The following is a 15,167-nucleotide window of genomic DNA, read 5'->3' as shown; positions in this document are numbered from 1 at the left end:
ATTCCTAATGAGGCCAAATGTTTATATCCATACATACATGCCTCCTTGCACCTCAGAGATGCTTTATGATGACAGCTCCAATACTGCCATTTTGTGACATTCATTGGAAGTATGCTTAGGACTATCGTCCTTCTGGAAGCCCCAGTTATGACCAAGTGTGAACTTTCTGACTGAAAGGTGTTGCTTTGGTATTTCTAAATAATCCTCCTTCCTTATGATGTCATCTATTTTTTGAAGTGCACCAAGCAAAACACTTTATAACATGATGTAAGCTATATAAGCTATATACCATCACCAGTTAGAATAGAGTTCTTCGTATTAAAAGCCTCGTTTTTTTTTTTCCCCCTCCATGATTCTCAGAATATAGATGACATCATGGGGAAGGAGAATTATAGTAAAAAAAATTCAGGTATTATTTTATCTGACCAGAGAACACTCCCCTGAGCGGCTTTTGATCATTATTTTGTCCTCAGAGCTGATGTGTTAGAAGCAGGAAAAATGGACAAGCGTAAGGATTTGAGCGAGTTTGACGAAGGGCCAAATTGTGATGGCTAGACCACTGGATCAGAGCATCTCCAAAACTGCAGCTCTTGTGGGGTGTTCCCGGTCTGCAGTGGTCAGTATCGATCAAAAGTGGTCCAAGGAAGGAACAGTGGTGAACCGGCGACAGGGTCATGGACGGCCAAGGCTCATTGATGCACGTGGCCCGTGTGATCCGATCCAACAGACGAGCTACTGTTCAAATTGCTGAAGAAGTTAATGCTGGTTCTGATAGAAAGGTGTCAGAATACACAGTGCAGCAAAAGGGGGACCAACACAATATTAGGCAGGTGATCATAATGTTATGCCTGATCGGTGTAAATCCTGGTGGGTAGTTGAACAGCATTGTGGAGGTAATGTAGGAAACTGTTGGGGGATGGAGGTAGCTTAGTGGATACTAATCGGATGGCCATTAGTTCAAATCCCAGGTCCATAAAGCTGCCACTGTTGGGCCCCCGAGCAAGGGGCCTTAACCCTCAATTCCTCAGTTGTATAAAAAATGAGATATATTGTAAGTAGCGCTGGATAAGAGCGTCTACCAAATGCCAGAAATATTCAATCTTGGATCTTATTAGCAGATACTTTAATTAAAGATTAACATGCAATTCATTCAGGGTGGATTTTTCCTTTAAGTATAGATACACAAAGTATCTATATAATTATCCCCTATACACATTCTCTCAGTTCTTTCAGTTAATAAACTCAACAGCAGCTAAGACAGAATCAACAAGGGTGCTTTAATCATCTTTTTATTTCAGTACAGAAAGCAGCAATCCTTTCTACATGACCAGTTCTGCCTCATTCTTATTACAGTGGAGTATTTGACGATTGGCACAAACAATATATTAGTGCTGGATATTGTCTCACTATATAAAGTCCTATGCACAAGAATACTGATGGCAAACATTATGCAGGAAATATTCCCTTTTAATAAAAAGAAATTAAAATAAAATAAACACAAAAGAAAGAATGGTTTGAATATGAAATTAACTGGCATCACAATACCTGCGCATACGATTATCAGATTTATTTTCTCTCTCAGTGCCCAAAAATGAGAGAAGAGAGGATGGCAGAATTCAGAACGAAACGTAATGTTTCATACGTTTCGCAGAGCATCTCTGAACCAAGTGGGAATTAGCGAAAAGAAAAGCCATGAACATTTTCTCAAAATAGCCTCTCGTCTTTCTTACGACCGAGAGCTAACAAAAGAAATGAGAACGGATTCGGATTAAAAACAGTCGCTCGATATTTACAGTCCTTTCCTTACCATAAAAGCGAGAAATAATCACAAATGATGATAACAGACCAAAGGGGGGGGGGGTACCGTAAGGCAAGCAAGCTCGTTCTGTACAATTTTCTAATATTTACATTTTAACAGTTTTCAGTAGACTGTCCAGCTGTCTGAGCATGATAATATAGAATTAGAGCAGTGTAAAATAAATTCCAGTGCAGATTTAAATAATACAACTATTCAATAAGAACCTGGATATTGTTCATTATTATTATTATTATTATTCCTAGAGAAAGAAAGTTGGCATTAATTATAGTTTTAGCTCATGAGCCCATCCAGGAAACAAATTATAACTTTCAGAGCCGGCCGGTTTCATTTTATTTCGGTGGATCTTTAGCGCCTGCTGTTGGCTGTCTGTAGAAACGGCACGGCTCGTTTAACTCGACTGGAAACCTAATCGATCCTGACATCACAGCTGGAGGCTGATCCAACACAACTGATCCGAAATCAGTATCTACACCATCTGCTAAGAGGCAAAACAGCTCCTCATCTACATTTAGGCATCGGCTCTCAAGCCGAGTTGACAGAATCCTGCCTGTGGCGAATTTAGGTGCCATTTAAAATGGAGGCAATAAAACTCACTGTCAAAGGCTGTAGTGCACAAAAAAATAATCAGCAGGCAGACTTTCCTTTACTCCTAAAAAAAAAAAAAAAAAAAAAAAAAAAAATCAATCAGCCGAAGGGTGACTGTAAAAAGATACACGACTATTAAGGAGAAAACTAATTCGTTCCTAGCTTGTTCATCATGGTCCGGAGCCATAATGAGCAGGAAAGACTGAGTTAGACTCCAGACTGGAACTAGTTAGTCAGTCATCAGCAATGCTGTTTCCATTACTAGCATTTAATCACCAAAGAAGAAAAATAAATAAAAATCTCAGCACACCCAGTAACACACACCATGGCATGCTGTAAACGGTCCTACATCTGATTAAATATTTCAACTCAGCTGGGCACAGGATTGAGTCGCACACATCAAGCTCACAGTTCATTAAAAAGAAATAAAACAACTAAAAGGCCCTAGTTTAATATGCAAACGCATGCTTTTACCAGCAACTCGGATGTGACACAGTATTTACCCGATGCCACGAAACACAAACTGAGTGTCGTCTTCAAGGAGTGAACGAAACGATGCGACAAGAAGATACCGATATCAAGATAAACCACGCCAGGATACGCATCAGTCTCAGAAAAGTGTAGTCTAATACTAAGACTCCATTGACGTGTCTGTACGGGTATTTATGCCTGTTTGTGCGTCTTCCCTGATTGTCCACGTCTGTTTCTTTCAGTCTGTGTGTCTATCATGGTCATTTATGTGTCTCTGTCTCATTCTACGTGTCTGTGTGTCCTGTTTGTCATCGTATCTCTGCCAGTCTGCGCCTTTGTCTCTTTCTTTCTGTCAGTCGGTCGGTTTTGTCTGTGTCTTTGTCTCGGTGTCTCTCTTTCGGTCCATGTGTCCTTATGTTTCTCTGTGTCTGTGGCCTCCATCCTACATTAGACTTTGTTTTATATGGTCATACTGTTGCTTTTGTTCTAACTTTTAACTCTAAAGAACGAGACATTTAATGAGACACGAAAGCCTTGAGTATTGTCAATAGGCATTGGTATCAGGCATCAGTATCAGCTTGGAGAGAGAGAGAGAGAGAGAGAGATGAATCGGATACATCAAGGCGTGAAGACCTTCATGATATCACATCTCGTAGTGAGATATAGGTTAATACTGATATCGAAAATAAAAAACATGGAATTCTCTGTAGTGACATATTGTCATCATGTTTCCTGTCCTAGTTCTGCATGTCTGTTATAAGCCTTCAAAATTCCTCTCATTACAACAGTAATATAAATCGAATGAGATGGCTATTGCCTTAATGAATTGCTGCTCATTGGGAAGACAGACATGAAGTGAAGCCTGACTGTTTCCAGCAACATTTCCAGTAAAGCCCTCATTAACAGCAAGAGCTTTTCGGAGAAACAGAAGCGCAAACCTTTCAGAGCCGACGGTGATTAATGTTCTGTGGTATGAAGCGAAGACAGAGCTGTGCTTGCAGCCCTGAAATCCACCACTTACTTTCAATCGACTCATTATGCTTGCATGCGAGAGTCTCCGAGAGCTAAGCCAATAGGCTGTGAGTCCATCCTTCCATGTCTCACACTATTGTTTTTTTTTGGGGTTTTTTCCCTGACTGCAAGTCCCACACGGTATGTCCTACATGCTTAAAAAAGGAACAGTGACAGGAAGACACGATGTCCTAAAACATAAAGGAGCCGTGAGGAAGTGGATGAAGTGTGTAAGGATACTGGGAGGAACGGCACTACAGAGGACGTTATGAGTGGTGAGAAATCGCTCGCACGCACACTTTACAGCATTTTTAACCAATACAGAAGCTGGAAAATTATCTATAATAAGCAACAATGACCTTGCTGAGTGCGAGTGAGACCGTGTGTGAGACTGTGTGTGTGTGTGGGTCACATACCATCTCCGAATGTATTAGTGTTTATAGTAAGTGTTTATAATGTGTGTGTGTGCGCGTTTGTGTGTGTACGTGCGGCCTTGGCTGGGATCTCAAGGTGGCGTCTCAGCGTTATTACTGGTCACGGTGGGGTTCTTCTTCTTTGGCTGCTTCTTTACTGTCTTAACTGTCTGGAGGATAAATGCAATACAGGAGGGAAAGGAAAGAGAACAAAAAGAAAAAAAAAGTGAATATCAACACACACACCTCTAATCTTAAATGTCTCAGTAAAAAAAGAAAAGAAGGGGAGAGAGAGAGAGAGAGAGAGAGAGAGAGAGAGAGATGGAGAGAGAGATGGAGAGAGAGGAAGGGAGAGAGAGAGAGAGAGAGAGAGAGAGATGGAGAGAGAGGAAGGGAGAGAGAGAGATGGAGAGAGAGAGGGAGAGAGAGAGAGAGAGAGAGAGAGAGAGGGAGGAAGGGAGAGAGAGAGAGAGAGAGAGAGAGAAAAAGAGAGAGTATGTGAGAGATGGAGGGAGAGGGAGGGAGAGACAAAGTTAGAGAGAGAGAGTCATTTGTGTATGTATGTGTGTGTGTCAGTTTGTCTCCACATGTGCGAGCCTGCCTCCATGTGTATGTTCACTGGTACCTCTGTCTTAGCAGCGGCTGGTTTCTTCGCTGCTCTCATGCTGGCCGTTCGCTTGGGCACTTTGTCGGCAACATCCTCATCCGAGTGCTCCATCCTGCCATCTGATTGGTCGATGTCAGACCGGGAACTGAGCTGTGATTCGGTGTCTGTCGATATGGATGTGGGCCGTACTGAGCAGAACACACATGCACACTCATTCACTCCAATACTGGAACTTTTATCGCAGCTCTGTGAAGTCTAAATCTCAATTCAATACATATTAAATTACATTACACAGCATTCTAAGCTTTATTAGAAATACATTAAATATTAACTGTGCAGTGTTACAGGTTAAGAACATCCACAGTGAGTTTAGCTGGGAAGTCGTTTACATTGAAACAATTAGCAAATGAATTTGAAATGTGTGTATTGAGAAAATGAAATATCTCAATATAAGATCTGGTCTTAATGTGCAAGAGATGATATCCTCACTACAAGTGACAGGAACTGTGGCCACAACTCCTTCACTATATCTGCCAAGCACACACCTACTTGATTATAACTGACCGGCAATAAGGTCACACCTCCCTCACTACATCTAAAAAGCAATGAGGCCACACCTCCCTCACTGCATGTAACAAGCACTGAGGCCACACCTCCTTCACTACATCTGATAAGCAATGAGTCGACAGGTACTGAAACCATGCCTACTTCACTAATCCCTACAGGCACACAGGCCATACCTCCTTCACTTGGACTAACAGGCCCTATGGTGTCACATCTCCTTCACTACAACTGACAGACACTGAGGCCATGGCTCCTTCACTGAGAAGTACAGAGGCCTTAGTTGGCTCTCATAGTCAAACTAAAATCTGTCAATCTGCTGTCAATCAAGGCCACTGCTAACATTATTCACTGTTAGTTTGAACCGTCACTGTGAAAACTCAGGTGAACAAGTCACATCAGGCATAACATTATGACCACCTGCCTAATATTGTGTTGGTCCCCTTTTTGCTGCCAAAACAGCCCTGACCCATTGAGGCATGGAATCCACTAGATCCCTGAAAGTGTGCTGTTTTATCTGGCACCAAGATGTTAGATTCATTGAGTATCTTTTAAGGATCCTTACAGGACTTAAAGGATACATTTGATACACTGCAGACCGGGAACACTCCACAAGAGCTGCAGTTTTGGAGATGCTCTGATCCAGTCGTCTAGCCATCACAATTTGTCCCTGGTCAAACTCGCCCAAATGCTTACGCTTGCCCATTTTTCCTGCTTCTAACATCAATTTTGAGGACAAAACGTTCACCTGCTGCCTAATATATCCCACCCACTAACAGGTGCCATGATGAGGAGATACTCAGTGTTATTCACTTCACCTGTCAGTGCTCATAATGTTATGCCTGATCGGTGTAGCATACTATAGTGCAAAAGTCACCCACTGAAATTTAGACCCTTTGTTTTTTTCTGCAGGTCAGACATCCAACAGTTACACAAAACAGCCATTGAAATGGGTCACATTAACTACTCATGAATGCAGCCTTGTCACTTTGTGCTCCAGGCTGAACAGAATCGTCATTGATCTCATTACCGTAACTATAACCTCAGAGGTTAAAACCTTATACATGCATGATTTGGTTACAAGGCAAATATCACAGTTTAGTCAGGGTCATAAACCTTTGAAATGAGCTTGACTTCAATCCTTTTTTTCCTCTCAGCACAGCCAGAGCACATGACCGGCCCAACCTTTTGTCTGAGTCTCTTTTATACTCTCTCTTTTTTTTTTTTTCCTTTCTCGCTCTCTCTCTAATCACATGCTGGTCACATCAGCAGCGGAATAAAGACGACGAGCTCGGACAATGGCTGCCTTGCCGAGCACCGCTCAGTGAATCAGCAGGTCTTACTCATGCTGTAAAACATCCTCATACTACACACTGAACTCTGAACAGGTTTAGCAAACACGAACACCTAAACTCAGACTAGAGAAAGCTCTTGTATTTATTGATTGATTCACATTCACCAGGCACTATTAGGAACACACAAACCTTTGTACATACATTTAATTATCCAGGCAATCATTTGGCAGCAATGAAATTAATTTAAAATCACACAGGTCAAGAGCTTTAGTTAATGTTCGTATTGAATAACAGAATGAGGGGAAAATTTGATGGTTGTTGGTGCCAGAGATGCTGGTTTGAGTATTTCAGAAAAAGGCTAATCTGGGATTTTCATGCACAATAGGGATCTGGGATTTTCATAGGGCAGTGGTGGTTCAAGTGGTTAAGGCTCTGGGTTGTTGATCGGAGGATCAGGGTTCAAGTCCCAGCACCACCAAGCTTCACTGTTGGGCAATTGAGCAATGCCCTTAAGTCTCCCTACTCCAGGGGCGCTGTGTCATAGCTGCCCCTGTGCTGTGACATGTGAAGAAAAAAATTCCACTGTGCTGTAATGTACACTGATCAGGCATAACATTATGACCACTGATGATGAAGTGAATAAGACTGATGATCTCCTCATCATGGCACCTGTTAGTGGGTGGGATATATTAGGCAGCAAGTGAACATTTTGTCCTCAAAGTCAATGTGTTAGAAGCAGGAAAAATGGACAAGAGTAAGGATTTGAGCGAGTTTGACAAGGGCCAAATTGTGATGGCTAGACCACTGGATCAGAGCGTCTCCAAAACTGCAGCTCTTGTGGGGTGTTCCCGGTCTGCAGTGGTCAATATGTATCAAAATTATCCTTTAAGTCCTGTATCTGGCACCAAGACTTACCACAGCACACCTTCAGGGATCTAGTGGAGTTCATGCCTTGTTGAGACAGGGCTGTTTTGACAGCAAAAGGGGGACCAACAAAATATTATGCGGGTGGTCATAATGTTATGCCTGGTTGGTGTATGTGTGGGGATAATAAAGACTTCATGCCCTGAGCTCTTCGAAAATTTTGTTTAAAAAAATCGAGCAGTAGTTCTGCTGGTGGAAATGCCTCTATGATGAGATGAATCAGAGGAGAAGAAACGAAAAGGACCGAGCTGCCAGGAAGACTTCAGTCACTCACTCTTTACTACGGTGGTGAGCAGAAAAGCATCTGATAGAAATGCACAACATGCACATTTTTGAGGTAGATGGGCTAGACAGCAGAAGACTACACTGAGGTACACTCGAAAAACAGGAAGCTATGAGGTTATGTAAAAAGGCTGTTTAATACGCGGCTTCTACAATACAAACGTTTACCTTGTAATGCACTTTCTCTCACTGCAAACGCAGTAATTATTGTTGCAGTGCAACAGCAAACGTAATGATTCAGACTGGACACTGTGACATTGCAATTAAATTAATTCATTAATTTGATCAAAACAGAGTTATTTATAGACTTGAGTGTGGAAGTGTTTCACTTTAAAGTCATAAAAGTGCTTCTTTTGGGATTCAAACTTCCAGGCGATATTAAAAATGTAACAAGATAAAAATGCTAAGTGTGTGTTGATAAGTTTGTGTGTGTGTGTGTTGATAAGTTTGTGTGTGTGTACCTGTACGTGTTTTAGCACGGGGCAGTGTAGCAGCAGTGTGTGTATCATCATCCATCAGCTCCTCCTCGTTCTGAATGAGCGTCAGATCCTGCAGACTGAAACTGCGCAGCTTCTCCGACAACACACCCTGACCCTGCACAACACACACTGTTACACAACCACACACACACATACACACAAACCACAGTGTGTTCCTCCTCACCTTGGCGGCTGCAGTGACTGCTGCTGTGGCAGCAATATTCAACCCCCTCTTTCCAAAGCGCATCATCGTCTCATAACTACGGTCCTTCGCTTGGGTGATATACTCATCAATCTCCTACAACACACACACACACACACACACACACACACACACACACGGTTTAGTACAACCTGTATATGCATAGCTAACAGATCAGACAAAATGTGAGGAGTGAGACCTTTTCTTTGTTGGACAGCATGGGGTGCACAAACTTGCGGTACAGGACACTGGAGCCCTTTGTGTACGGTGACAGCAGCCAGATGACAAATGCAATCTTCAGCTCGAAATAAAATGGAAACCTGAGGAAGTACATCAAATATATACTTCACAGACTTGCAAACAAGTACACTACAGAGTACAGCATGCTTCACCTGCGAGATATTTTAGCAGAATGAACTAAGCAGATCTCTTCAGTGAACCAGACACACAGCAAACACATCATCTTTTAGTATCCTGTCAGCTGTGTGTGTGTGAAGGTCGCTCACCAGGATAGAAGCATATCCGTGATCGTCTCTGCTGTGGTGAATAGCGCAAACACTATCCAGTACATCATCCATTTGACCTGATGGACACGGCACACACAAACACACAACTGCGTCACACAAGGCAGGGCAAAAACACGAAATCTCATCAAGTTTACATGTACACCAGGGACACACAGATACACTCTGAGGATGCTTTTCACTCCTTTTGACTCAAAACCCTGGCAATCAAACAACAACCGAGTGGACTACAAAAACCAACCCATGAGTGATTATCTCTGATTATTATATAGTAATTTAAATCACTATGAGAGATGGAAGATGCTAAACTGAGCCGTGAGGCACAAAGGTCAGAGCTATTGAGCTGCAGAAATGCCATGTATCCTGGATGCTTATCAACTTGATTTAGATCAATGTCTAAGGCTTTATTTAGCATCAGATCCATGCTCTACATACCATTTTCCATAATCATTCAATCAATTTCTGACCAGTTTTGGGAGAAAGATGGAAAGAGGAATGAAAGAAGGGGGTTCCTTTAACCCTAGACACCTCTCTCTGGTCTGTTTAGATGTGACTTTCTCACATTCTTACTCGTGATAATTATTTAAATCTACTTTGTGTTCGACAAATCACACACATGCCGGACCAAAGTGTCTGGAGAACGGATTATAGCAAGCCCTAAACATCACAGCAATATAATCCAAATATAATATGATGACCATTATAAACCAACAGTTTTATGACACATAATTATTACTATTTTTTAACAGAAACACAAAGCCACCACATCTTTTTGACCTGCTGCTTGTGGACAAGCTGAAAGTATCTGGAGGAAAGCATGCGAACAGATAAACGTCATGATTGGCTAGTTTCACACTAGTGGGCTAATTATAGGGATGGACGGTCTGAGAACACAGCCTCTCTTGACACCCACCCCCCTCCTCAAACTTGGGATCTGCTGATAATAGGGTGAAATTCTGGACAGCTGTGCCACTTCTACCTAAAGGCCTCTGTGAATGGAAGAATGGTGACCATGCTACAAAATGGCATCAGTATCTGGGTTACCAAAAAGGTTTCCATGGTAACTCAAGAGCACCTTAACATGAAACATCGAACCCTAAACAGAAACCTTTTTCACATCAACATCTTTACAAAATCCCTTTTCTGGGTTTTTTTTTTTTTGCCAATTGGTCCACCAGCAGTTTAGGTGACATGGTAAAGCTTTCTGTATGCAGATGTGAACTTTGTAATAGTCAGTAAGGAGATGTTGCACGGTCTGATTTCTTATTAAATGTGAAAGGCTGGGTGTTTTCGTCTCCCAAAGGGAGAAAAAAAAATTAGTGCATCACAGATCAATCATCAAAAACTGTTGAGAAATCGATTAGTTTCCTATAACACATCCCAAAGTATTCATTACTGAAGAATATATCACAGCCCATGTTTTGTTTAAAACAATTTTCATCATGGTCAGTGAGCAGCACATGCTTCTGTTACAGATCATTAAACAGAAGGTCTAAACAAACAGAAGGTCGATTGCTGGAATACTCACATATTCCTTGACATTTTTCGTCTTGACTGCCTTATAGGAAGAGTAGGCCGGGTAGAGGGTCCCGAAGGCCAGGCTGATAGAGAGAGAAACATTTAATCATTAGTTCAGGACAGATACATTGTGTGTTCCAGTAAACCTCATTGTGGCTCGTCTTACAATCCCAGATAAATTAGACGTCTTACATTTCAGCAAAAAGCATCTGGAAGTAAAATGGAGTAACTTAGCTACTGCAAACATAGATCAAAGTCAGAAATGATAAATATGCAAGGAAGCAAACGTAAAGTTCGCTCTTCTCCCAGTAAAGGAGGTGTGGCCTCTGTGCCCATCGGTGCCAGTAAAGGAGGTGTGGCCTCTGTGCCCATCAATCCCATTAAAGGAGGTGTGGCCTCTGTGCCCATCAGTGCCAGTAAAGAAGGTGTGGCCTCTGTGCCCATCAGTGCCAGTAAAGGAGGTATGGCCTCTGTGCCCATCAATCTCATTAAAGGAGGTGTGGCCTCTGTTCCAGTCAGTCCCAGGAAGGGAGGTATAACCTCTTTGCCCATCAGTCGCAGTAACGGAGGTGTGGCTTCTTTGCCCATCAGTCGCAGTAAAGGAGGTGTGGCCTCTGTGCCCATCAGTCGCAGTAAAGGCGGTGTGGCCTCTGTGCCTATTATTCCCAGTAAAGGAGGTGGGGCCCTTTGTGCCCATTAGTGTCAGTAAAGGAGGTGTGGCCTCTGTGCCTATCAGTCCCAGGAAGGGAGACATGGCCTCTGTGTCAATCAGTCCCAGTAAAGGAGGTGTGGCCCCCATAAGTGCAAGTAAAGGAGGTGTGGCCTCTGTGCCCGTTAGTGCCAGTTAAGGAGGTGTGGCCTCTGTTCCAGTCAGTGAAAATAAATGAGGTGTGGTCTCTGTGCCCATTAGTGTCTGTAAAAGTATTGTGGGGGGGTGTATTTCCCAGTATTTCATTCTTTATCCCAACTCAAACAAAGAATCTATTAACATCTTGACTTTCATATAACCTAAATATAAATATATAAATTAATATTAAAAGGATACATCATTAGCAGAGCACAAGCAGCATGAAAGATTAGACACAATGAAGTAGTGATAGTCGGTGAGCCACACATTCAGACACGTGCTTACACACACACACACACACACACACACACTTCCTGGATTCTATTTTGTGCTGATGGGACAGGATCTGAAGCCCCGTGCCCCCTCAGTGACAAAGGCAAAGGTCACTGAAGTACAGCATGGGCCGCGCCTACTCACTGCAAACAAGCCACACATCAGTTATGTTTGTGTGTGTGTGTGTGTGTGTGTTCACGGATTGTGTATGCGTGTGTAGGCTGGCATGAGTGTTTCCCAATGAATCAAAAAAAAGAGAGTGGGTCAGATCCACTGCAGTGAGACTGCGTGCGCCTGAACACATGCTCACTGTCCTATTTACGCTAGTCACACTCCCATGATGCTTTGCTGCTCCTCACCAAGACTACAGCACCTCCATTCGAAAGATATTGATCTCTCTAAGCACAGGCGATGCGAGCCATATCTCCTTTCAGTGTTACTCTATAAAAATCAGAAGGAAAAAAAAAACTCAAGGTCTATGGATCTATATTTAAAAGTAATGGCACCCAGCAGAGGATAATGTCTGGTCCAGTAATCAGTGGTCTCTCAGTGTGACAGATCCAGTTTTCCATTAATTTTAGGAAGACATAGTGGTCTGAAACATTAAATCTGTAAGCTAAATTAGCTATCTGGGTAAAAATAGTGACAAAAGTTATGTCAAGTCACCTTTGATAGTTTAAATGAATCCTCGAGACTCTGATGAGGTAAATTTTGGTCTGTGATAAAAGTAAATTATTTTGCTAGCTGGTAGGAGTAAACAATGTGACAAAAATATAATATAATCACAATATTTGACGATACAGTAATCACAATTTTGGTTAAAGTACTTTAAATATCCACAATACTGGTTCAGATTGACATTAAAGGCAGACGCCCTGTTCCAGAGTGACTCTCCATCGATGAATATATCACGATACTGGGTCAGTAGATCAAGGACTAAGAATATCATCAGTCTAAAAAACTCTGTAAGGGCAGAAATAAAACACGGAAACCACACAGGCAAAGCAGTTTTTTTTTAAGTACTTTAGGAAGAGTTAGGTATCCTTTGAAGCCTACCAGGCTGTTCGGTCATTTAGGGGGAAGTTCATTTCACCGACTACAGTAGGTGCCAGAACAGAGAAGTGTCTTGATGGAAGCCTTCCTTTACCCGGGTGTGACCAGTCATGCTGTGTGTGAGTGAACTTTCCAAGGAAGCAAAATCACACAGCTGCATTCTCGATCAGCTTGAGACGACAAATGGTGCCCAGAGGCAGAACTGCAAGAAGTCCAGTCTCGAAATTAAACTGAACAATGTCTGCGTGGACAGAAATGGACAAATCCTTCTGACCTCCCTGGTTGTGTGCAGTGATTGAAGGTGAGATCTGAGAGCTGTCCAGGGAAATCACACGAGCCGGGTATAGGGATGAATCACCTGGGATGAATGGCAGTTCGGTTGTATTGGGATTAAGTTTCATCTGATGAGCTGCCATCCATGATGAGGTGACTGGCAGGCATACGGAGAAACATAAGAGTCTGAGAGAGGGAAGGAGAGGATGAGTTGAGAGTGTCCCATGTGAGGATTTGACCTCACTTAGAGATCGAATAAAAGTACTGAGCCTTGTGGGACGCCACTGGAGACTCTGCTTGAAGCAGATGTGGGTCCTTTCCATGTTACCTGATATGACCGACCCTCCATAGGACAGATCTATCTGGGATTGCAGAAGGTACGGAATGGTTTCAAATTCCATTTTTCTGTAAGTACTTAACCCTAATTAGGGATGCGGTGGGTCTCTCCCTAGAACACTGGACAAGAAGAGGATATATGAGAGTCCATAACAGCGCACAAGGTACACGGGCATGTTTTCTGGGCTGTTGAAGGAATCTGGAGAAACCCAGAGGAAACCCACAAAACATGTGAGCTGTAAAGCACCAACACTTACTGATGCACCAGTATTCTTAAAGATATGCTCAAGGAGCCATTTGAATTCCACTGGGACGTCTCAAATCCCTACGTCAGTGTGGCTGTGACCAGGCAGATTTTCTGGTACTGTGATCAAGCAGGGATACTTTAACCACAAGTATATAGTCCAGATCATCTCTGAGATTCAATCTGAGAGGACAATTGCGAGACACGTTGTCTGCAAACATCTGACTCAGGTTTTGCCCACTTAACCACTTAGAGCCAAAACACAATGTGAAGTAAAATGGAGTGAAATGACAGTACAAAATGTGCCAGTCATCAGGACCAGATTAGAAACCCGACCTGGTGTCCCGTCAAGTGTTTATCCCCACCTCACACACCCAGCATTCCCAGGATAAACCCCAAAACCACCGACCGGCATAAAGAAGTTAATGAAATTAACTAAATGAATGAATGAATTAAATAATTAATGATTACAAGGGAAAAGAAAGAGACTGTGGCAGGTGGAGGCCTTGTTACTCATTTAAATAGACATCCAAGCTGATGTTTAATCCACATCTGCATATATTTATCCATGCTCGAGCTTGTCCATGTTTGAGCTTGTCCATGCTCAAACATTTTAAAGGTATTTTAAAGGTATTTTAAAGGTATACAGTATTTAAAATAAAAGTATGAAATAGATACATCTGTTATGTATTGGATTTAAAGAAGATAGCCAAGACTAATACATAATTAAGATAACTAGGGATGAAATTATATTAAATCTGCACTGAAAATCGTATTTAAAAAATAATTAATAAATAAATAAATAAATAAATAAATAAATAAAATGTATATCAGGTCAGTATATCTGTTGAAACCTCTAGTGATCTAATGCATTTTTTTTTTTTTTTTGCTAATGATGCTGTCCTGCTCAAATATTTAGCATTTTCTAGGAAATGTATTATTTTATTTTATTTTTATCCACAATAAAAAGCTAATTAAATTGCTCCATTCACACGATGACAAGCAAAACAGCTGTTTCCCCTTTATTAGCATTTTAGCTAATCTTTCTTTAAAACGTAAACATTTACATGATATCAAAAGGATATTTTTTAAATGTTTTATATTTATCTTTGTGTGTGTGTGTGTGTATAAATCTATTTTTCATTTCATTAAGGCTTCAGGCATTAAAAAAGGCAGGATGCAGGAGAGCCTGGGCAGGCGAGCAGACATGGCAGCAAAAATAAGGGCAATAACATTACTCACACCACCATCCTGGATATGATCCACGACACCATGATGAGGACCGCTTCTGGATGCTTCACTTATCCCCGAAAATCACTTATCACCACCATTTCCACCCCCAGAAATACCGACGCTGGCTCAAATCAATCACGGCTACCTTATTTTACATTACAGCAACATCTCTCCTGCTCACTGAGATGTTCTCCACAGCATACCGATTGGTTGTGTC

General features: G+C 41.9%; 1 protein-coding gene across 1 annotated transcript; it reads right to left on the bottom strand.

Annotated features, from left to right (window-relative positions):
* Positions 1-1,272: 1,272 nt before the first annotated feature.
* Positions 1,273-15,167, bottom strand: reep2 (receptor accessory protein 2). The gene is made up of 8 exons (XM_058396183.1): positions 14,960-15,167; positions 10,702-10,774; positions 9,156-9,232; positions 8,849-8,969; positions 8,632-8,745; positions 8,430-8,562; positions 4,925-5,094; positions 1,273-4,469 (listed from the first exon to the last, which is right to left on the bottom strand). The coding sequence occupies exons 1-8, from the start codon at positions 14,989-14,991 to the stop codon at positions 4,392-4,394; spliced, it is 798 nt and encodes a 265-aa protein (XP_058252166.1). The 5' UTR covers positions 14,992-15,167; the 3' UTR covers positions 1,273-4,391.

The sequence above is a fragment of the Hemibagrus wyckioides genome, linkage group LG08, assembly GCF_019097595.1.
Source record: "Hemibagrus wyckioides isolate EC202008001 linkage group LG08, SWU_Hwy_1.0, whole genome shotgun sequence".
NCBI classification, from domain to species: Eukaryota; Metazoa; Chordata; class Actinopteri; order Siluriformes; family Bagridae; genus Hemibagrus; species Hemibagrus wyckioides.
Note: the sequence above shows the minus strand (reverse complement) of the source record. Positions and strands in the feature narration are given on the sequence as shown.